This window comes from Bombus vancouverensis, chromosome 13 (genome assembly GCF_051014615.1).
Source record: "Bombus vancouverensis nearcticus chromosome 13, iyBomVanc1_principal, whole genome shotgun sequence".
Classification (NCBI taxonomy): domain Eukaryota; kingdom Metazoa; phylum Arthropoda; class Insecta; order Hymenoptera; family Apidae; genus Bombus; species Bombus vancouverensis.
In genome coordinates, this window is record NC_134923.1 from 3,171,271 (window position 1) to 3,196,882 (window position 25,612).

Sequence of the window (25,612 nt, forward strand, 5' to 3'; positions counted from 1 at the left end):
CATTATTATTTGTGTCACCCTTTTTTCACAGTGTTTATGAAAATAAGTTATTTGTCTCTTGAAAATTAAACATTAATCGTGTATTTGTATAGTGAAATTAAGAAATTAACAAAAGGTTAAGCTGATCAGTTTGACTCTTGAGAGCCTAACAAAAAATTTTTGCAATTCTAAATAATGCGCTGAACAAAAGAACGAAACTGAAAGATGAAAATGAAAGCCGAGTTTATTATCAATTACAATATGTTAATCTTGGACGAGAAGTTCGAGAATTTGTCAGAAATATTTTTTACGGATTGTTTAATTTACTAGTTTTCGATAAAATTATTGTATCGAATAGAAAATCATTTTCGTTTATTTTCTTGTATTACAATTTACAATGTCGGTACTTTCTGTTATTATCATTATTTCGTAGTATTGGCGTCGCAATTAATTTTTCTTTTCGATTAAAAAGCAAAAACTGAACGAGGATACGCTGAAACGAACCGTATAATTTGAATAAATTCGATGAAGAAATCCAACGATGGCAAATTACAATTACAAGCAAACAAGCAAATAATTGCTTGCAAGGTTTACGATTCAGCGGCGTTCAAAGTAACGGTATGTAGTTCCCTCAGTTTGAAACATTTTACGATTCGAAGTGTAGAAACTAGAGAAAATACAATAAAAATGAGGGGAATTGTTTACGTCATGTGTATTATCAACACTTCCACAGTATTTCTGCTACTTCTTGCTAGTTTATGCGCAAATGCTTTTAACACTTTACCGAATTTATTGCCGAAAGTTTCGTAAAGGTAAGATTGAGTTAATATATCTTTTTGTGCCAAAGGAGGCAGATAAGTAATTTAGGCCGCCACTAATTATATGTCCTTCTGGATGAAAGTTCAGTAAAATTTAGTGAAAAAGAAAGGAATAGAAAGAGATAGATATATTTTTTATTAAAATTGTATAAATACTGTTACAACGAAAGGAAGCACAAATAAAGAAAAAATTGAGTAATTTGGATCATAGAAAATAGAGAAATATTATTTTAATTAATATTCTACATTGAAATTGTTTCAAGCGTTTATAAAAAGTATAAGAATGGTAGAATCATATATTTTTAGCAATTTTTACGAAATAAAAAAATTAAATTATCGTTGGCCACGAGTAAGTAAATTGGAAGTGTAAAAGGCATGAAAAAATAATCCGAAAGAGTCAAGTTAAACAGTAACGTCTTTGCGGTTTATTTGAACCAATAATTACTATGTGTCCATTATACATACTTTTTTATAAACCAATCATCAGACTACGAATGTTTATGCATTTATAGGAAATCCGAAGATGCAGTAATACATATAATATATAAATATGTATAAAAATATCCGAAGTATAGTACTCATAATAATATCTAATGGGTGAAATAAATCTATTGAGTTCCGTTTCCTCAATTGTGTTCCTAAAACTATAAAACTGCATAAAAATCCGCAATCCATTATACAGAAATCCATTTCTATTTGCTTTAACTACAAAATGTCTTTAAAGATAGTTAAAAACACGTAATTTCTTGACCGAATCTGAATAAAGTACAAAAAAGGCGGGTTATCACCTCGTTCAAGATTCAAAATACGAAATACGACTAAAAGAAATCCTAATTGTAATAAAAATTAGAGAAAAACTATCAGGTTCTCGCTAGTTCTCTGTTAGACTCGATACGAAAGTTTTCTTGGATTTCTATTAGACTTTTGCCAGTGTTATCTTTAGCCACGATGGCACAGAATAGGCCTGTTAACCAGCATATGGCGGCAGAAAGCCACATGACTTTCGTGCCACCTAGGGAAATGATCATTTCGTCGAAAGTCAGCGTGGCCATCAGCGAGATTAACCATCCGAAAGCAACTGCAACGGAGACCACTGGTGTCTTCAGTTGTTCCGGAAGCGTGTCGCCTAACAGAGACCAGGAAATTGGTCCAAGACCTAGATTGAAGGAGGCAAAGATCAGAGTGATCCATGTGGGCGACATCCAGAAGTAAATGTCGTCATTTTCGGGGTCAGCATCGCGTAGGCTAAAGAACCAACCTGGAATAGACAGAAGAAAGGGTGTAAAAAGTAACGAGATATCGATTGGTAATTTAATGTTGATTGTAGATTGCTTGTTACGGTTCGTTCAATCAGGCTGAGCTAAATTAAATACATTTGATCGCTTTATATAACACAACTGTATATATACAAAAAGCAATTTATGTACACATAGTCTTATCTTCCACTGAACCGTTTCTTTACCACAACTTACATTTAATTTTTATGGTATTAATATTTTGTAATCATATGAAATTTAATATATAAAATTTAATATATGGTCGTAATTAATCAGTATATAAACCATATAAGAAATATAACGGTGTACAAATATATTTCTTAATCGCTGTATATACTGGCGGACAAAGGAAAGTTTGAAATTGACACGGTATAAATTTTAGTAATTTTTGTACTAAAAATTTGTTACCATATTGGGAACAGTCATCCATTTTACAGTAGGTACGTATTATATTTATTCATTAGCCATATTAAATATAAATTCATATTGTAAAATCATGGTGTTTATTTATACTTCCTGTTTTATAAACTTTCTTTTTTCCGCCATTATAGTATGCATAGTGTGGCAGAGCGCGTGATGCAATTAACCAAGAGATTATTTTAGATGTAAAAGTAAGTGGAAAATCTGAAATAAAAATGGTTCATTCGTTTTAAGATTTCAAACTGGAAAACTTGTCAAATACGTATGAGCTTTGTCGGATTTGATTGAACGCAATTCCACAATCGCAAAGAGGTTACTCTATGTGCAAAAATAATAAATCGAAGACAGAGAATAAAATTTTAGTATTTAAGTCTCATTTTCAAGAAAATCGAGCTCGAAAATTCTTCAAATACTAATTTCTATAAAGCGTGGCCAAGCTCGATTTTTCGAAAATAAAGCATCAACCAAAAAGAGTTTGTTCTACATTTTCTATTTATTTTTGAATGTACAATAATCCTTCTCCGATTATAACATATATCCTGTCATATCCTGTATGACACATCGTGAATTTAAAAAATGTATATAATACCAATACGTGTTTTAAATACTAAAATCTAGCTTGTTGATTGTTTTTTGTTGAATCGTATTGACAAGTTAAATTGAAAAGAAGTATCATTTAATTGCTTCATGATTTGCTATACTGTGAACATATTCTAAACTTATGATATACGTGTATTACAAGTATTTCTTTAAAATCAATGGCTTTCCTCCTACATGGATCTAAATTGTTGATTGTTGTTTATCGAGCGTTTATAAGTCTTCAATTAAGTGCAAATAATATTTCCATAATAAAACCAATATTTCATTTTTTATTTTTATAAAATTAATGGGCTTTTCCTTATATTGATTGTTGGGTATATTTATTATCTATTGAAATATGCAGGATGATGCCAGACAGTTGGTACAAATGGGCGACTCTACGTGAAAAAAGAAGTCGAAAATACTCGAAAATATAGAATACAATTTTTTCATATATTGTTTCGTCTTCAAGAAAATAGAGTTTGAAGATTTAACGAATAAACTTAAATTTGGCTAATTTCGGACTGAACAGGAGTAAATAATCAACATAATATTGTTGACTTATTTTTGTACGTAAATTCATCCACCTACTCGGTTGTACCACCGTCTGACATAATCCTGTACGTTTGGATTACGGAATTTGGAAATATGGTGATGTATAATGATTGAATTAAATGTAGACAACGTCGAATAAAAGATATTCCTTTTTGGAAAGAATGAATATTTTTATCCTGATTTTAAATTGTTGTAAGTTCTTTAACACGTTAATGAGTTGCGGTGAGGGTAAAAAATACAATATATGGCTATCCAAAGAATATTTTTTTTAAATGGATGTTTTCATCAGCATGTAGGTGTTTGATGGTATACTTTGTATACTTGAATTGTGTGTAAAGAATGGTCAATTAATCTTACAAAATTAATACAAATATTTAAGATTTTCGAAAATAATGTAATATTTTGTTTTCTAAATTTGTAATTGTGTTTAAGCAAAAAATTCTATTGTTTCCGATATTTAATTACAAAAGAGTACAACCTTGAACCATCACTTTAAATACCATTCCTGTTAAGAATTATTTTCATCTATTTAAATATTCTGAACAAATTTTATAGCATACACAAAATAAGAGCATAACACAAAAGGATGAAAACGTATAATAAATATATAATAGATACAAAAACAACACAGAATACAGTTGTTGTTCTATGTCAAAGAGTTGAAATACGTTTTTTTTTTTAATTTTCTATGAACGATTGAATCAACAATCGATACACGGTCTATTTTGATTTCTTAATACGCATTGTGTAGCTTGCTCCGGAAGTATTGCAGAAGAGGTCGTATTTTAAGCTGGACCGAAGCCAGCCAGCATCATAGATGCGACCATTGAACGAGTCAGTTTTTCTTAAGAAATTCCATCAGCTATGAATAAATAAAATCACACGGAACAATATTTATCAGTTGTATATTTATACCAAATAGACTAAAATGATTTAAACGAAATTGTACATGTACGTAATAAGCATCGATTATTCAAGGCAACTAATTAAATCACGCATCGGTCTAATTAATTTAGAACAAGTAATAATTATAGAATCGATCGGTGAAAATAACGTAGTGTGAAATTATAATTCATTCAAACTTATATTATTCAGAGTTCCATTCGTGTTTTGACATATATCGAAAATTTCTGAATTATTCAATGAAAAGAATGATATATTTGATTCAGTAATTTTAGATGATTCTTTCAGTTCGACATTTATTTACGATATAATATCATATTGATAAAGCGTAATGGCATCCAATGAAAATAAAACTAATACGTAAAATACCGTCGAAAATTCTACATCAAGGAGTAAGTATATACTGTGCAATAATTCATGGCACAGGTAAAGTTACGGAAATTCTATGCTTCAAAATAAGAATAGTAAGAATAATTAGAATATCAAAAATGACAAAATTGCGTTGGATGTTACGTTTTTGACAAAATCATGTTTCAAAGGCAATGTCACTTTACTACAGACAAATAAATAGATATCTTTTCTGAATCTCTCTCGAGTCAAAAATAAGAAGAAACAAATAAAAAATATACAGGGCATATAACTTTATCACCTGAAATATTTCCGTTGTAATACAACATTTGAAAAAATGTTTTCTAGAAAAGTTGCATAGTTTGACAGGCAGCAATGTATAGTAAAAATAGTTTTATTGTGTTGAAAAAAATTAATGAGAAAAAAAGATCAACTTAGTTTTTTTTAAATAGAATGTTACATTTCGTTTATTTGTAAATGATAGCCATTTTGAAGACAAATTCAACAACTTATGTGTAACACTAAGTACTTTAGTGTCAGCGAATGTTATATATCCAATTTATATTTAATTCCATATACATATAGTTTCTATTTAACTTGTGGCAGCAACGGTAGTCAGCAGTGGCAGTTCTACTACTTTAGGAGCGAGAAGGTTATACCAAAATGAAGTACATATTTATGAAACGCCGACTTTAATGCAATGTGCGTGGTGTGGCGAATATCTTTGTTTCAAATTCAAATAATTTTATGCGGAATATGATTACTGTAACAATTACAAAGAATGATTTTTATTATTTTTGTCGTTTGCTACCTACGTAACTCTTTGGTATGTAAAAATATACAAAAATAAAATGCAAATATTTATTCATTTCATTAATGGAATTGTTATTACTGTTATAATTAAACTTAATATTAATAATTTTCATGTAAATGAACTTCACGAAGTCATTTACAGATATGAAGAGAGAGCAGATAGAAGAGGGTAGATAGAAGTATTTCAGCATGTATAGCAAGAAAAATTTTTGTTAGGAGATGTTGGGGGAGATTAACTCGAAAATAATGGATGTTTCAAAATCTTTTTTTTTAATTTAGTAAATAGAAGAAAACAATGTAATTCCTGTTTAAACTCTCTTTAACTATCTTTCACCGTTTTTCAGATATTTCTCGAAAGATCGAAAGAAATTCAGAATTTCCTTTTTTGTAAAATACCTTAAGAATGGTGAAAGATATCTAAGGAGAGTTTAAGCAATTATTTTATTGTGTTTACTAAATTAAACGTAAGTAGTAAATTTCAAGTTACTTCAATAATTTATCTTATGTATAAAGATAATAAAAATATTATTTATCTAAGTGAAATAACAATTAAAATTAATTAATTACAACAAAAGAAGAATCAAAGTCCCGAAAAATTATCCCTCTGAATGAAATATCATGAATAAAATTACAATTATAAAGTAGTGCTAGTAGATTATGATATTTCGAGTAGCATGAATTACAAAACGCTGTTCTATCAAGGATATTTCCGATTTCGCTACATTATGCATTTGAGAATGGTATTTACCTAGCAGTATAAGGAACAATCCCATGAGAAGGGAGGAGAGGGTGAGGAGAATTCGTCGTCCAAGTACGTCGACGAGGAACGCAGCCAAGAGAGATACCAATATTTGAACGGTACCGACGACCAACGTCTGTTCGCTTCCGGTTAGTTCACCGGAACCGCTGGTGTCGAAGAGGATCAGGGCGTAGAAAATCATCATATTGACGCCACACAAGTGTTGGGCCAGGATTACTCCAAAGCAAGTTGCGATGGAACGAAGTACTCGGCGATTTCTTACCAACTTCAAGCTAAACTGATATATCGAAAAAATCAGGTAATAATTACTTAGTAATTAAGCACAGAATTTGGAAACAATTCAAATCTTAGCGTCGGAAATAGCGATTGGTGTTATGTTCGAGTATGTTTGGATATTAATTAACATGAATAAAATGATTCATTATTATTGACTGAATTGAAATTAAAAGATTGCAAAAAATATATGAATAACTGATCTAGGAATTTGGGAAAGCAAGATATTATAAAAATTGAGCCGCATAAATATATGGTTGATGTCTTATATAGATTAGAAAATCTTCAATTGTTTGAGATTAATATACAAAGTCAGTCTTAAAATATCAACTATTTGTGTGACATATCCAATAATCTAAGAAAAAAATATCTGACATAATAATTAATTAGCCGTGACTTGCATTTTCAATAAAAAGTTAAGATCAACCTGATTTTTTTAAATGGCACTGTGTATTTGCGAAATGGATAGGATTGTAGCTGACGCCAAGTGGAATTCATCGATCTACTACACTATGACTTTCATGTGACCTCGACTTCAGAAACTTTGGCTTAAATAAAATAATTTTCCATATTAGCGTCTCTAATCATTGAATTAAAGTTTCTGAAGTCAAGATCATGTGAAGGTCATAGCGCAGTACATCGTTGAATTCATCTTGGTGTTAGCTACAACTCTATCAAATCACAAATACATAGTACAATTTGCAAAAATCGAGATGACTGACTCTTTATTGGAAAAGGAAATTTTGGAAAACATTTTTTATTGTAACTTCTAACCAAGTCGAAGCTAATTAACTTTTCTTTCAGAGACATTTTTTTGTTAAATTATAGGAAATGCGATAAAAACCTGGTGTGTATTCTTTGACTGCCACATTGGTCATATATGACCGGCTATGGTTTCTTCTGTGACGTCATAGTGCTCATTAGTGGCCGGAGCGCTTGAACTTCTTACAATTGTAAAAATTGAATGAAAATCGAATATAACCGATAAACAGAAGATGCTTTGGAATAAAAAGTGTCCCATTGAACAATTAAACATTTTTATTAGAATATCAATAAAAAAAAAAATGAGAACAAATCTTGCATCTAGCAGTGCACTGTGTTAAAACACTTTAAATATAAATGTGGCTCATCAATACAATCTGGACAATAGGTGGTTACTTTTTTCCTCTGATTCTTAGCAATTTTTTATCCTAATTGGTTAACATTTTTTTATACCACTCTCTGCAAAATTTTCGTGCCAGGTACGCTTGCCCTTCTTTCTTCTGCATTTCGTGTCGCAATCCTTGCCAAATAAATATATTTGACGGCTCTGGTGAATGGCACTGTGTAAGGTGCACTGCGAGTGCCATTTTAAAAGCTGACACCTTGATTTTTGTTTTTGTTGCTTGTTTATACAGTCTCATTGCGTTTGAAATTGATGTATTCAACAATAACTCTAAAGCTAATTTTACATACCACTTGAGGATTTTTCTATATGATGTAGAATATGCTATCATTTGATCTGGTAAATTTATAGCACATTTTCCTCTGTTGTAATTTACCACTACCATTGGTTTATTACAAACATAATCTTTTTTGCGGACTTCTACAATATTATCCGAATGTTTCATCGAAATCGTAAAAATGTCACGCTTGTCTCTCCACCTTACTATTATATATAGAATGAACAAATACTGTTTACTAATATCTTCTAAACGTTATATCCTGGACGTTTTGCTTACGACTAAATAACGAATGCGAATGGTTTGTTGAAATAAACGAAGCCTTGTTATAATATGTAGCTATCAACTGTTACCAAGGCACCACGGTGGTCACCCGTGATCACCAATAAGATAAACGGTCCATTAGGGAAAAATGTTGTCTTACATTGTGAATTTATTATTATTTTGCCATTATATGCTTTGAATAATAAAAATATTCCCGTGGCATCCTGAGCGAAATATGTGATTTCGGCGTGGCAGTCAGAGTGACTGTATATCTTGTCAGAAATAAACAAGTGTTTGGTATATAATGTATATACAATAGTTAATCATGAAAGTATCTCACTTATCAAAGGAACTAAAAAGCTGCTGACGATAATTAATATCGTACTTATTGTATATATTTTCGACAATATTATGTATATTTACATATCAATACAATTATTATTAATATATGTATGAAAGCAATTGGACAAGCTAAAACATTTACCTCACAAAAACTTTACGATGAAACTACATCAGAAATGTTGTGTTGTAAAATATTTAATAGACTTTTACAATAAAAGTTATACATGTCCTGTCTTGCGGTTCCTTTAACGTATTAGGTTGTGATATTAAAAATTTGTACTTGTTTCAATTAACACCAAGGACATAGTAAGCACTATTGATATTGACCTACAATATATTAATTATAATATGAAGTTGCTTTGTATGAGTTCATGTAAATAGAACAGATGCAAGTAATATTTGTAACATTGTATTTTATATTCTTTTACTTCTTCGTTTTTAATATAAGTGATGATTAATATGCCAAACAAATTTGTACAACTGACGCTTTTATTATAATTTTCAATACTGTATATAGATTTTTAACTAATTGTATATACATTGTGATTTATGGAATCGCTAAAATAGTCGCAAATGTAATAAAGTCAAATAACAAAATATTTCTATCAAATAATGTTATTATATGTGTTAATAATATATTAAATTTTATTATTTCTAAAATAAAAAATTTAGATGAGGAACGGATTATGCCTATTTTCAACTTTCCACAAAAAATAGATCCCAATCTATTCCATTTGTTATTCCACAAAATGATTAGCTTACATAAGAAGAAATCGATTGTTTGTACCTTTTTCGAGCTAGTCGCAAGAATGAGACGCTTCGTTTCGCTGATTTCGTGCTGGACATCGTAAGTATCGCCGCGATACCATCTCAAGGACTTTTCTGCATTGATCTCGTCGTTCCTCGACAAATAGTAGAGCGGACTCTCAGGTAATAATTTTACTGGCGCGATCGAAAGACACGCGAGCCCACAAATTGCGCTGTACCTTTACGAGAAAAAGAATTAATTTACATGCAGTTCCCAGAGAAATCGAACCGCTCAGATCAACCTTCATTTAATAAAACATGTCCCGATTGAGAGGAAAAAATCTTGGATTGTTTGAAGGAGTAATTTGAAAGAAACAGGAAGAATTTATTTCTAATGTTTTTATTATTGTTCTTCTGAATATACAGTGGCTCGCAAAAGTATTTAAACATTGACAAAAACTTCTATGAATATATTACGTATGTTACACAAATCATTTTAAAATTTCACTAGCACTGTAATAAGATAGGACTATCATAATTATCGGTAAAATTTGAAACCAATGCGAACATGTATATTGAAGTTGTAAAATATTTATTAGAAGCGTACGCAATGCAGAAATTCTCGAAGTAGTTAAACAATCAATTATTCAATTAATTAATACGACACAATATTTAATGGAATCATCTGTAACACTTATTATGTGCTTAAGATGTCTGATGCATTTTCATGTGCTATACTAATTTTTTACTAAATATATGTTTGCAGTAAATATTTTATAACTTCTGTATACATTTTCAAATTTGAGCAATATACTTATGCTAGTTGTCTCATATTATAACGTTAAAAATGTTAAAAGTGTAGTTGCTAGTAACTGGAGATGTTGATGCAACTCTAAACCGACAATTAAAAAGAAACCTTAAAAATGTTTTATTTAAAACTCACAATTATATACATAAAAGTTTTGTATGTTAATTGTTCCAAATCTTTCTTGAGTCACTATATAAATTTGAACAAAATAGTTAGTGTAGTAGAATTATGGACACATTTCTAACAAAGTCACGTTTTAAGAAATGCGACATTGATTAATTAATTGATTCTTTCACAGGCAATTAGTATTTTAGTTTACAAAAATTATTATTACTGAAATATTTACTGTGCCAGATATATTGATTGTATTTCAACCAACAAAAAGACAATGTTAAAATGGATTGTTTGACGAATTAATCAATCCTAATAATTATTATCAGGAAACAGACAATTAACTACTCATTTTTAATAAAACGAGGTTAAGAAATTAGTTCTTCTTGTGCAATAACGTATATAAGTTTTTAACAAACCGATTTTGTTTAGTATTTTTAATATTTGAAATAATTGAAGAATAATTATTAACAGTTTTTTCTATTAATAGTATGCCAATTCTCTGATATTTATAATGAAATACAAAAATCTAGGTTAACTTCAACATGATTTCCTTGTTTATTTTCTCAATAAAAACAAGTTTCCGTAAAATAATTTATATATTTTTGTGATTTATAAATATCTTATATATTTTAACGAATCAGTTGATGTATAATATGTTATATTCCGAGCTAATAAAGTTATTCTTATGGTATTTTGCGACTAAATTGCATAAATCGTGAAAAATAATTTGCATGAATAAACTTTGAAACAAATAATAAAGAAAACAAGAAATCAATCAACATTTTTAAGCTCGTTCATCTTACAGTTATATATTTTTAAAGGTTTTTAAATATCAGATATTACGAAAATACTACACTTTCGAATCAACGTTGACCAGTAAAGCATAGCAAAATTCGCATAATCGTGCGTTATATAATCGTGCAATTTAAGCTTCGATTTAATTAAACTTTGTCAATTAAAATTGCGAATAAACTACTTAATTTTACTTATCGCAGTGTTAAATTGAGGCAAAATGAAATTGCATCAATGTTACACAACCAACTACGATGGAACGAGTTTTCATAAAATGGGCGAAAATAAACTTGTTGTAAAAAATATTGATATAAAAGGAATAAAATACTTTTGAATCATATAGTGTTACGTCGGGCGACACTCTACTTAAACCAGGCCACACACCGCGGGCAAGATGGGAACCAGATGTCCGCTCATCCTTACTGCGTACCCTCAGTAGTCTCAGGGACCCATCATAAATCGCATTAATTTGCTAGCTGAGGTCTTCAGACCGAACAAATATCTTTCTATCAAGGGCGGCTAAGACCCTTCCTAGTCCACCAACCTTCTTTTATCCCATCAGAAGCAATGTCTACTGCCCTCACTTTCCTAACCAAAAGTGTCATCAACAAATCCGATAATCCCGTGCGCTAGACACACACATCATTAGCTTTCCTCCGATACAGCATCGTCACTGTACTTTACTTATTCTTCATCGTTAGAATAGTCAACATGTCATTACCGGGATACTCTCCTTGAATACATACTCGACAGTGTACCCCATAAGTGTTGGAAATATAAAGTTTATAACCCTGTTAATCGCAGCGTTATACCACCTTAACCACCCCTATTATCTCAACGGAAATCAGGGGATCGATCTATTCGCGGCGTCGATTATTATAATTATAATCGTAACGGGAATTTACGACCCCGGTTAACGTGTTTCCTCGCGATTGCGTCTCCCTGCGATTGGTCGAAAATACATGGTCCTTCGAGCCGGATCACGTGCCAGTGAAAGGTGCACTTACCAGTGACCATACAGTGCCACGTGTTTACATCAAACCAGCAACGGAACCGTTATCACTCCATCGAAGTCAGTAACGTCAGGAACGTTATCTTCGAAGAGGCATAACCCATCGGTCGAGACACGCTTCCAGGCAGCGTCCCGCCGTAGCTGGACATTCAATAAGTAAAAGGTTAGAATAACTACAATCTAACTACATTAATGATCATGCCGACCCCAGCAAAGACCAACGGCATACGTAGAAAGCGCGATAGACTGTTCGAAGGCATCCCAAGGATCACAAGGGAAGCCATCGACAAATACGAGCAGTCCAACATGCAAGAGGTTGAATATTTAAAATCATACCATGCTTTACTTGTGAATGGTTTGGAACGATTTAACCTATTCCAATAAGAGTTAGATGAACTCGATCCAGATGAACAAACATCAAACAGTAACTAGAAGCGTTCAACGCTGCCGTTTCCCTAGACATTAGAATAAGGGAGCTCATGAATGGCAAGCGATCAGCTGCCCCGTCGACCCCCAAGCGCAGCAGTAACCCGTCTAATTATTTTCAGGGTCGTAACGACAATTTAAGTAAAACCAGCAACGCTATTCTAACTCTGCCGACGGAGAACATCGCATCGACTCGAACGTCGATCCCGTCGCACGATATGCAGAGCTTATCGCGTGACACTCACAACGTGTCACCTATACACGACCTGACGACAACCACGTTCACATCGTCAGCATCGCAACAATCTGATTCAACGCCACACAACGCCTTGAATCAGCCAATCGCTCAAGATTCTCTGGACCAGAAGGAACTGAATCCCGTCCAGGACAACAGCGGTCATACTCCGCCGACGGAAAATTTCGCGTCGAATCTAGCGCCGATACCGTCGTCTGACACGCAGATCTCGTTGCATGACACGTGCGACTCATTGCATGAAACTCGCAACTCATCGTCTTCACGCGCCTTGAAGACAACTCCGCACGATTCTCTGGACCGGCAGAGAGAGAAAACCTCACCAGGCGACAAGCCGTCGCAGACATTGATCTTTCCGAATCCGTTACAGAATGGGCGATGCTCTATAACTGTAATTCACAACGAAGAGAGTAACGTCAAGGACACCGAAGCCAATCTAGAATCGAAGCCTACGGCAGACTCTCCGAAATCCACGTTGATAGAATTATCTAGGAACAGGCGTTCCTCGATCAACAATTTGACGGTTAATAACTTGTCCTGCATAACGTCATATGTAACACCTGCCATAAACATCGTATCGGATATTCTCATTCATTCTCCGGGACATTACGTGAAGATTCCTCCTTCTCCATGGCCCAGAGGGGTCGCACCTGCGAGTGACCCGAATCGAAATAATATCTACATTATTGCCATCGTGACTAATCACTTAACTGATATCGATAGTTTTCAGAACACCCCTTCGGATCTCAACGATTGTCCACTGAGCCCACAGATCACTGCATCGGATAAGTCTCTGATTTTGCCTTTTGCGGATAATTGGACCACGCCGGTCCAACCACCAAGCATTATCAAGAAGACGCGATACGGATGGAGCCTTGCCCCCCAATCAACCATAGACTTTCTTCATGCCTCCACAACGCATCTACATGCGAATTTCACTTGCCGTTGTGAAATCGACGAGATGTATAACGACACCTTCTAGGCCGAGATGTTCCACGGTACTTTATGGGCCGAGGTAACCTATAAGGTAGACAACATATCCTGAACGCAACGGGCTTTCGGCCGTATCATCGAATTCACCCTAGCGACGACGGCCTCATCCAGACCACCACAATTCATCCGGCAACGAGCATCGTGGATCGAGGTGCCACGCAGCTCGCCCTACTATCGAGCCAACCCGATCCAGCAGAATGCGGACAACCAGCAATCAACAAAGAGTCGGGCGGCAGCTTCAATTAATTCTACCTTAGCATGAATTTTGATCGGTACCCTCTACGGGTAACGGGGGGAGGATGTCACGTCGGGCGGCACTCTACCTAGACCAGGTCACACACCGCAGGCAAGATGGGAACCAGATGTCCGTTCATCCTTACTGCGTACCCTCAATAGTCTCAAGGATCCATCATAAATCTCAGTAATTTGCTAGCTAAGGTCCTTCAGACAGAACAAATATCTCTTGTTTCTAAATCGCTTTCTAAAAATTATTGTCTACTACGGCTGACACGGGAAAGTTAGTTTTTTCTCACGTATGACACTTCACACTAGCAACTTTCTATCGAGGGCGGCTAAGACCCTTCCTAGTCCACCAACCTTCTTTTATCCAATCAGAAACAATGTCTACTGCCCTCACTTTCCTAACCAAAAGTGTCATCAACAAATCCGATAATCCCGTGCGCTAGACACACACATCATTAGCTTTCCTCCGATACAGCATCGTCACTGTACTTTACTTATTCTTCATCGTTAGAATAGTCAACATGTCATTACCGGGATACTCTCCTTGAATACATACTCGACAGTGTACCCCATAAGTGTTGGAAATATAAAGTTTATAACCCTGTTAATCGCAGCGTTATACCACCTTAACCACCCCTATTATCTCAACGGAAATCAGGGGATCGATCTATTCGCGGCGTCGATTATTATAATCGTAACGGGAATTTACGACTCCCGTTGGCGTGTTTCCTCGCGATTGCGTCTCCCCGCGATTGGTCGAAAATACATATAGCATTGCAGAGAATTAATTTTACCTCTGGCAATAAGTTTTCAATCAAACGTAACAATATTGAGCTAACTAAATCTACTGAAATTTGTGTATGAGAGATATAAAGTTTATGCATATGAAATATAAAATAGAACGATACAAAAATAAAACACATATGAAAGTTAACTCGGTGATGTGAAATAAAAAATCACGATTTTCATTTATCTTTCAACAGAAAATAGTAAATAAACAAAATATTATCGAGGAAAAGAGTAATTCTGAGTAAAGTTTTCGTTCGTGATATACAATAATCATTTGAAAACGTGCCAGTTTTTATTAAAAATTATTTTCTTCTTGATAATAAATGAAAATTTTGATTATTTGTTGTGTTGACCGATTAAAGTTCCCGCGCATTTTAGGTTTATAACATTAAATTTGATATTTTATATGCAAATTTTAGTATCTCTGGTTTACAATAAGTAGGTACTATCGCGTGTGATCGAAACTTTATTGCCAGGGATAGTACACTGTTGAAAAATTTGTGAATCAACATAGTGACACAAATGTAATAACAACCATGGATATAAAAAATTGCTGATAAATGAAATGTAACGATGTCATAAATTTAAAAAAAAAATTATGCTAATTATAAAAGTATCAAATTTTTTTTTATTACAGATAAAATATTGTGTAATATTCGTATACCTCCACACAGTTTCAACTTCAGTGATTGCGTGAGCTACGTAGAAAGCGTACATCACGCCACAGTTAATAAGAAGTTGAAAGAACGCGAGCAAACGCCCTCGAGTTTCTTTGCTTGCTATTTCGGCCACGTATATCGGCGTCAGAACACAGAATACACCGCCACAGATGCCACAAATAAATCTTCCAATAAGGAATAATACAACCTAGAAGCATAATTTTATTAATATTGCAAACGTAATATCCCAAAAAGTTTGAAAGAAAAATATTGTTTTGTTGTAAGTTATCTAAAAAGAATGATAAAACAAAGGATTTGATATACACATCTTCAGTGATATACAGGGTGGTTGGTAACTGGTGGTACAAGCGGAAAGAGGGTGATTCTACGCGAAAAAAGAAGTTGAAAATATAGAATAAGAATTTTTCGTTTGAGGCTTTGTTTTCGAGAAAATCGACTTTGAATTTTCGCTCGGTACGCGTGCACTTTGTCACGTCTCGTTATAACGGATCTCACTGTAGATCGTTATCTCGATGGAAAAATTAAAAAAAAAAAATTTTTTTTAATTTTTATTCTATATTTTCGACTTTTTTCGCGTAGAATCACCCCTTTTCCGCTTGTACCGTCAGTTACCAACCACCCTGTATATACTATTTATGTATGTATATATTATGAATATGTATTATTTATTTCGAAATCTTTTTGAAATGAGTAACCTTATGGAAGTAAAACATTTGTTTATTGAGAATTGAATATTATTCACGTACATATTGAATGAAATCAAGAAATTAAAAATGAGTTGAGTTTAATTTAGCTTCTAAGAGGCTGATATATGAGATATGTACAAAATATAGTTTCAGTTAAATAAACACAAGTACCTATCCATATGTTTGCCACTGCCTATGCAGTATTCCATTTTATATAATATAGTTTTTATTCTTTCTTATCACTAAATTATTGTTTTATGTATAGCAATTGCTTTTATTTTGAACAAATTAAAAAGTTATTTAATTCTTCAATTTAAGTTACTGTAAAATATGCAACTCGTATAGTTGGAATAATAATTAAGTACTGTAGTATCGTTATTCATTAAGAATAATTATAATTCACCATTGATATATACGTTACGTTGCTATGATTATGTTATTGTAAGTATACTGTTGACGCAATTGCGTTTTTGTTCTTGTGCATCCCGAAGAAATACTTTATGTTAGAATATAATATAAGATATTAATATGACATTAAACCTATTATTTTCCTCCTTTTATTTCATGTAAATATACACGTGTACGTAATTTTTTAAATATTATATTTGATATCTCTCAATTTCTTTTTCCTTATTAAAAATGAAAATAAATAAATTGTGTTACATTTCAAAAATATGTATCCTAATGTGTCAAAGAATTCGCAGAGCTAACGTTTTTTTATAATATTTTATATATTATTTGTTAGCAAATTATTGTGCAAGAGAACGTAGAAAATGGAATTTACAAAATAGAATCTTACATACATATTTACACAGAATATCTTTAATTTATAGTATAAACAGTATCGGTAGGTTCTACAAGAATGACTCGAAATAGTACGAAAATCAGGAATTGCTAAATTGCGTTGAAAGCTTCACTTTCAAGAAAATTGAGTTCGAAAATTTCGAGTACACGTGAATGTGCCAAATTTTTTACTAGATGAAAGTGAGCAATCGGCAAGAAGTTATTTTACATGTGAAAATAAAAAAAAAACATAGAATAAAATTGTTTTATTTGGAGCTATATTTTGGAAAAAAATTGTACACGTCCCTGACAAAGTTTTGCGTTACTTGACAAAATCGATTTTTTCGAAAACGAAACGAGACGAAAAAATGTCATTTTACATTTTCGACTTTTTTTTCGATTTGTAGCATAATCTGCCAATTGTCTACTCCCATCCAGTGAAGAATTATTCAAATACAGATACATTTGACAAGTCTCCAAAATATATCTTTTATTTCATTGATTTTCATCTTATTTTAAACTATAGAATTTCCTTAACTATATTCGCGTCATAAATTGTGGGCCACTCTGTAGATATTTTCTTTTTAAAACATATCTTTTCAGCTAAAATTTAGCAGGTAGATTTCATTATGAACTCTTAACTTTTATAAAACTCGGAAAATTTTAAAACACACTAGTCTTCTGCTATCCGAATATTCTGAAATCCGAACAGAACGTCTGCTAGTGAAAGATGGTTCTCTCTGTTACAATAATTATTATTATATGTAAAACTATAACCGCAAGTGAAAATGATAAGAATTCACGTTGAAGATTTATGTACAAGCTACTAAAAAACTATTGGAAATTAAATATTAAAGTAAACTGGCAACTTCTTTGACTTCTATCTTTGATCCTTATCTTTGATCTCTATCTTTGATCTCTGTGTCTATTTGAACAAGTGAAATTTAATATCAGAAAAGTGATTGTTCTTTTAGGCTACGGTTATATCGGATGTGCCTAATTCGCCGTCCGTATACGATCGTATATATACGAGCGAACCAAAGTTCAATATAAATGAAAATGGTTGTACTGCAATATCTGTACAATGTACACATTGGTCTTCCGATCAATTTGGTTTTCTCGCCCGACTTCTTGCGACTAAGGGTAGGTGACTTAGATTTTTCGAACGAACGACTATTTTATTTATTAAGTGTTCCTTTAATTTCATGACGTAGAATATAAAAATATGTTTCATCTGATTAATTCTACAATTTTTAGAACAAGCTACAATAGTTTTCTTCTAAATTTCTTCTTCTTTCTTATAAAGAAATCATTTTATTTTTTTTTGTTTTAATTTTCTATTTATTGATACGAATTTTTAATAAGAGCTTATCTAAGAAACAGTAAGAATTTGCTAAATCCATGTCCATTTCGTACAATGTGTATCACAAAACTGATCGACTGAATACGCATCTAGTATAATAATATATATTATACTATATATCATATGTAATAGGGTAAGCTTTATTGCACTTTTGAATTGAGATCATCGCACACTAACCTTCTGTCCACGATGGCTGATCATTAGAATCCATGTGAGAAGAAGAACCGGCATCGTCCAGAACATGATCTTCGTTCTAGGGACTCGTCCTGCAATAAACATCATCGATATCGCTCCTATACAGATGCCACCATTTAAAATGCCCCCGATCAATCCGATTTCAGTTACAGTGGCATCGAAATAATTCCTCAGTACAACACTAGCCTTTGAATTCCAACCTAGTGAGATGCCAAGCGCAAAACCGCCCAGGGACGCTGAAATTTTACCAAAAAACACAATGTTCAACTCTCTCATTCCCCCTTTTCTCTTTTCTTTCGTCCTTCAAGTTTTCTTTCCTTTCTTCCATTTGTTTTTCCGTTCATCGCGCTAATTATGTGTTTTGCGGTTAATTTACTCGCAAATCTTGACGAGTACCACACTCGTAGAAGAAAAATGTGTCTTTTTATCATTTTTAATTTTTCTAGAGTCGAGGAGAAAAGGGAAAATTGGATGACGAGCACAGTGGGTCAGACTATTTCAACGTGCTATGTTTTGTGCACGCGTTTTCCTTTGTTGACAAAGTCGGTTGTATCTGACGGACGTTAGGTGGTTAAGCATATACAGATGTTCTCATGCATATGTTAAGTTTATGCGTGATGAGCAGATTGCGGATGTTTATGTATTTATGCAAAATTTATTAAAATTATATAAATGTCACGAAATGCATGTAATGTGAAAAATATATGGAATATTTAAAGTAAATTATTCATACTAATAATTGTTATTAAATGAAGCGAATATTTATTTAGGTGCTATTATTTTAGTTAAATCTACAAGAATATGAATTTGCATAATCGTCTGCAGTATAGTAACGAACTTGGAAGTCGTCTGGTATATGTATGATAATGAGCTATTTAGTTAGTATGAGTTAAACTGTGAAATATGGAATTTCTTGTATTAAATGTTAGAACAGACGATTCAATTAAGAAAACCGATTTATTAGTGGAAGATAAAGGGACATCTTATTCTTTATATAGCTTTTTTTACCAGAAAGCTTCAAAAGAAAATACGGACAGCATTTTACAAATATTTACATTACTATTCATATTGTAACACACAATAGTAGATTTCAAGGAAATGAAAAATCAAAAATGTAATTTGAACCACGAATAAAAAAGTTATATTGTACAAGTTGAAAAATATTATAAAATAAAATGCACAATAAGATATTGCAATAAAATAATTATGCGTTTAATATAAGATCTTTATGAATTTCTCTAGCAAGACCAAATATTTAGTTTTTAAAAATGATCTTTCCTTATTCTTCAATCTGATGAATCGTTTTACAAGTTACAGATTCTGTTATTTGAAATTCACAGACATGTGTCCATAGAAGCTTCTATATAAAGGTATAATATACAAAGTACCACAATTGTGATAAGTAAACAAATGAGGTATATCAAAATATATGCCAACACGTAGTTAGGTACCATATTGTTTGGATTCTTAAAATATCTATTTAAAAATAAGAAAGAACTTAATTCTGATAATACATAATTTAATCATTTGTTCGTATCGTTATTTTTTCGTTTATTCCAAAATATTTAATACAACTGTCAGTCAGAATATTTAAAAATCTAAGTTTACTAACAAGTACATACAATCAAAAATTGAAGAAAACAATACTTCCAACTTGTTTTATAATTTTTATAAGAAATATAAAAGCTATAAATAGTTAATAATACAAATAAATCTAGATGGAGAATTAACAACTGACATTTGTATTGTGAAATTTAAAAAATTATTTATTGTTTCGACAAATCAAATCAAAAACTAACTTCCAATGATTTAAAACAAATTTCTTACAATTTTAATAGATGATCGAAAGCTTCTTCAATTTAAAAGATTGTTGTATTAGGAATTTGAATTTGACAAAGATGAAAAAGAGGTTAGCTCACCTACGAAGGCTCCGAGATATTGGTTTAATTTTCGGATCTCGACCACGTTGTCGTTGATCGATGCGGTGGTCATGGCCTGTTGAGAATGATATTTCTTTTTAAATAATTTTGCGTCGTCGACGATGGAAAAACAAGTCGGCTCTATGAAATGAGATCGTAGTCGAGCCAAGTTCCGATTTCGACGTGGCACAATATCGACTTGGGATCTCGTAAAATCAATCGTAGTCGCCGTTCGTTTTCTGAAACAAAACATAAATCGTGTTATGCCATTTGATCGAAGATTTAATCAGGGTTATATAGTCGTGAGCAGCAGTTTCTTCCGAAATATTTCAATAGTTCTTTTTCTTTTAACAGCAGTATTTATTCACCATTTATACTTCATTAGTATATTAATATTTCGTCAATACTTTTTTAGAGAAAGATCTATTTTTTCTAATTATAGTCACTCAAATGAGGTTAGACTCCATTAAGGGTAATTGTTGATTTTCGAAAAATTAAACTGCTAACATACATATGTACATACATAGAAGTTCATGGAAACTTACAAATTATAATATAGTATAACATATTTCTTATATTTGTTAGATTGATTTGTTATGTTTTAGTATTTCCGTCATTGTCCTTCATTGTATTTTTTTCAATTTTTCTGGAAGGCAAAAGTATAAGCCTTTTCTTATATCGTCATCGACATTTCAATAAATTTTATGAAATTCTTCATTTAACATATCTTTAATTTCTTCCGCAGGATATTTATTGCTTGTGGAAATTTCTATAAATAATTTTATATGTTCTTTACAATTATTCTTTTGTATTCTTTATGGGTATATATTATATTATATTATATGTATATACTTTTCAAATCCATATATTTTTCTCATATACTTTTACATTATATATACATATATTATTTAATTATCTTATGATATATATGTATGTATAATATTATTTTTATATTACTTCCTCTTTGTTATACTATTTATGCATTTGAAAATATATTTATATTTGTTTACATCAAACTTCTATTTGAAAATTTCTTTCTATTATTGTTATATATTTATTGTTTATTATTCCTGAATAACAATTGTGTATACTAGTGGTATTGAACATGTGTAATAAAAAGATTCGATATTTACCCGATTATTTTGAAGATTTGTATAGGGAGATTCGTTTCGGCACTTTTTAATAATGGATTCGCAATACGGGACACTTCATTCGAAAACAAAACGGTTTCAGAGATAATTATAATGATCAACAGTCGTAAAATTTATCACGTGATACTCGCGCGTTTGTATTATACGCGTAACACGCGTATTAAAATTAACTGCGCGTACGCGTATAATTCATTAAAATTTATTTTGAAATTGATCGCCACTCCACAGTCCCACGTACGCGCGTGAGAACTCCATTAAAATTTATGTCAATGTCAAAACCCTACTCTACACAATTAACAAATACTACGCATTGCGTTGCTTGTGTGCTTTTACAATGCACGCGGAAAATTTATCGCTGACGATCGGATTTTTAAATTTTTAATCAAATCTGTTACAAATGATGCTAAACGAAAGACGTGCATTCAGTTAAAAGAGCGCTGGAACGTTTAATCTCGCATAATTATTTTATCAACTGTGGAAATATTATTTATAATGATATTAAATTTTAGTGAGTAAATTTATATTGTATTTGTTTGATTTATGACGTTTTACGTAGAGTGTTACGTTCAGATCTAAATAATATAAATGTAATTCTGCCAAGTCGCTCATGATCTTAGTAGTCAGTGCGACTATAAACCTGAAATAAAAAAAAAATTCTAAACAATGTCGTTCTTTGAGATAAATTTTTAAAAACGGTTTTAAGAAAAGGGCACTATTTATCTATTGTGATATACAGAACACGACAGGATATATTTGAACAAAAAGTACTCTACATAAAGAGGAAAGTCAAAAAACCAAAATAAAATTTTTTCATTCCGATCTTTATTTTCAAGAAAATTTGAATGTTCATTAAGTACATATTAATTTGATCAATGGCGATTAAATCCGAGCAAGCAACTGGACAAGGAGTATTCTGCATGATAAAATAAGTCGAAAATGTACAATACAATCCCCCTATTTAAGATCTCATTTCCTAGAGAATCAGCATACGCGTTGCCAATGAACTTTCGAATTTGACTTTAAATTAAACAATTGTATACTACATTTTTTTAACTATGTTTACATATAGAATAATCTCTTGCCTGACTATATCACGTACGTGATATAATCTTTATATATCTAGTATAGTATTTTGTATTATATATTGTTACTTATTTATTTCACATACGCGGGATCTTTACCTCAGTAGTACGCAAAGGTAGTACAAAAATGTAAAATACGTAGAAAACATAAGTGTATAAAAAAAGATGTTTAAACATAAGATTTATGAAACTTTATGAATGGAAATCCGTAATATATGAGTAGAACCAAAGAAAAAATTCAATACATTGCCAAATGTATTTACGACATTGCAGTTGTGATTAAATAGCAGTAAGATATAATCTTCACTCTACACAAGCATTTTTAATGCGTCCCTTATCAATACGTCTTTAGTTTTTATTAGTTTTTAATTTTGAAATTGTTTATATATGTTATTGGACAGTTCTATTCTCGGAAAGTGTCGATATAGCATTAGCAAAACATGTAATAAAGCATAAGAAGAATGCATTAATTTCCGAATTATTAAAATTAAATAAAACTATATACAAATGCTATGATACAAAATAATTAGTGAGAGAAAGATTAGTGAATGATTATTGTTAATACATTTCAGTCAAACGGCTATTAAAAACCATTTTCATTAAGTGTTAGTATACAAAATTACATAAAAAGAGGAAAAAGAGTTTTGTCATAATTCATTTGGTATATTTCTCACAGCTGCAACTATGTCTAAAAATTCACCTTCCTGCAACGTAGTGTATATAACTAGGATAAGTCATGTTTCTTCTCCGGTTGCAAATAGACAAAAATGTTAGAAATAAAAACCTTTAAAAATTGTTCGTTCTCTAAAATCACACTTTTTTTCCAAAGTACTTTACGGAAACTGTTACTAACAACACATATGTATCACGCAATTGAATATTATAATTTTGTACAACAATATTTTTTAACATACATAAATTATCCTTACATACCTGTATATCAATAGATATATATTATATCAATACAGGGTGTCTCAGTATTGATGGTACAACCGTGGAGGGGGTGATTGCACATGAAGAAATAAGTCAAAAATATGGAATACGTTTTTTACATTTGAGGCTTTGTTTTCGGGAAAATCGATATTGAATTTCCACCGACTACGCATGCACTTCACTAAGTCGTGGTTCAATGGAACACGATACAAACTATATTCGTAGGTTTATGAATAATAATAAAATATGTCATTCTTAAGATTTACTTATTTAATGGAAATTAAATTACATTTGGTACTGTAACTTGGTGTCCGCGATCACCGGATTTTTCACCCCTTGATTTTTATCTATGGGGTCATATTAAATCAACAGCTTATTCCGAAGACAACACAAGTCTTCCACAATTAAAAGCGAGGATCATTTTGGCCTACGAAGAGCGAAAAACCGAAAATACGTAGAAAAGCGTGCATGAAAATTTAATTCGGAGAACATACTTGTGTATGCAGTATGGTGGCCAGCATATTCAACAATTTCTCCATTAATAAAATAAATCTTAAGAATTACATGCTTTATTTTTACTCATAAATCAACGACATATAGTTTGTATTGTGATCGACGATAATAACCACGATAAGAGTAATCCAGGTTTAACCACGACATAGTCAAGTGCATGCATAGTCGGAGGAAATTCAAAGTCGACTTTCTCAAAAACGAAGCTTCAAATGAAAAAAATTTATTGCACATTTTCGATTTATTTTCTAATGTAGCTCCACATTTATACCATAAATACTGGGACACCGTATATATTATCAGTTAAGATGCTTGAAAAGTGATTACTTCGATTAAAATATTACAAGTAAATATCTTTACTAAAGGAGATGCTTAACTGCATTTTTATTGTGTTTGTTATTACTTTTTCATTGTTTTCATGGAGCTGAAGTTAATTCTTAATTATTGCTGTGCAATCTACTGTAATCTATGATTCAATGATTTAGGTTTTTTTAGAAAATAAAATGAATGTGAGTACTATCTTACTTTTTACAAAAAAAGTGCAAAAGACGCAAGATAGATAAACGTAATATGATCATTAAATTATTTACCTAATATTTTTTTATGAAGAATAATGAAAGGATTCGATTCATGCAGAAATAAAATATATTTTATTTGTTTTATAGTAATTACACGATACATATACAACTTTACATTTGTAAAAATATTCTGTCTAAATCATTCCTGTTTCTTCTAACAATATCCTACTGTTGTACTGTTCGCTGCGCTTAATCCGCTAAGGGGAGTCACACACGACAAAGAAAATGATTTTTATTTTATTAGTGATCCAGAAGATATAAATCTTTCTGAATAATTCGATGAAAACTTTTTAAATTCCGAGTACGAGAGGTACATAATCTTTAATTTTTTTAATTGATTTAAATAAATCTCTGCTCCATTTTCATCCATTTCTGTACATCGTTTTAGAATCTAAAATAACAAATCAAATACAACTTTTTACAATGATTTTTAACACATTATCAAAACTTATAAAAGAAAAGACTTTGGGAATCCAGATTGAAAAAATCAATGTTCATAATTTTTCAATAACACTTTATTCAAAATTCAAAATATAATTATTTTTCTAAAAAATTTAAACAAAGATTATGTTTCCAATTTATTCACTATTGCATATTAACCGAGTACTTAGCCAACGAAAATTTAATTAAAAGAGCTTCAGTGATTTGGAAGAAAATGGGTCATGTAGCAAGAAATTTTCCTATGTTAGCTGGTTATGTGTTCCCTTAACGTACGCCTCCCTAATGTTACATAAGATGAAAGCTTCGGTTTTTGCAAAAAAAAAAAAAAAAAAAAATGCACA

The 25,612-nt window shown here is 31.6% G+C and overlaps 1 protein-coding gene across 1 annotated transcript; it reads right to left on the reverse strand.

Annotated features, from left to right (window-relative positions):
- Positions 1-1,553: 1,553 nt before the first annotated feature.
- LOC117161861 (facilitated trehalose transporter Tret1) lies at positions 1,554-21,795 on the reverse strand. The gene is made up of 7 exons (XM_033343599.2): positions 21,710-21,795; positions 20,577-20,815; positions 18,640-18,893; positions 15,615-15,817; positions 9,561-9,759; positions 6,441-6,729; positions 1,554-2,055 (listed from the first exon to the last, which is right to left on the reverse strand). Exons 2-7 carry the CDS (start codon positions 20,647-20,649, stop codon positions 1,658-1,660), a joined length of 1,416 nt encoding a protein of 471 aa, XP_033199490.1. The 5' UTR covers positions 20,650-20,815; positions 21,710-21,795; the 3' UTR covers positions 1,554-1,657.
- Between the last annotated feature and the right edge of the window lie 3,817 nt (positions 21,796-25,612).

Excerpts from the sequence above, each read along its gene's own strand:
- LOC117161861 (XM_033343599.2), bottom strand. The coding sequence starts at position 20,649 with ATGACCACCGCATCGATCAACGACAACGTGGTCGAGATCCGAAAATTA. Across the intron at positions 18,894-20,576 it reads ATATCTCGGAGCCTTCGTAG|CGTCCCTGGGCGGTTTTGCG; the intron begins GTGAGCTAACCT and ends GTAAAATTTCAG. Across the intron at positions 6,730-9,560 it reads TTGCGACTAGCTCGAAAAAG|TTTAGCTTGAAGTTGGTAAG; the intron begins GTACAAACAATC and ends TCGATATATCAG.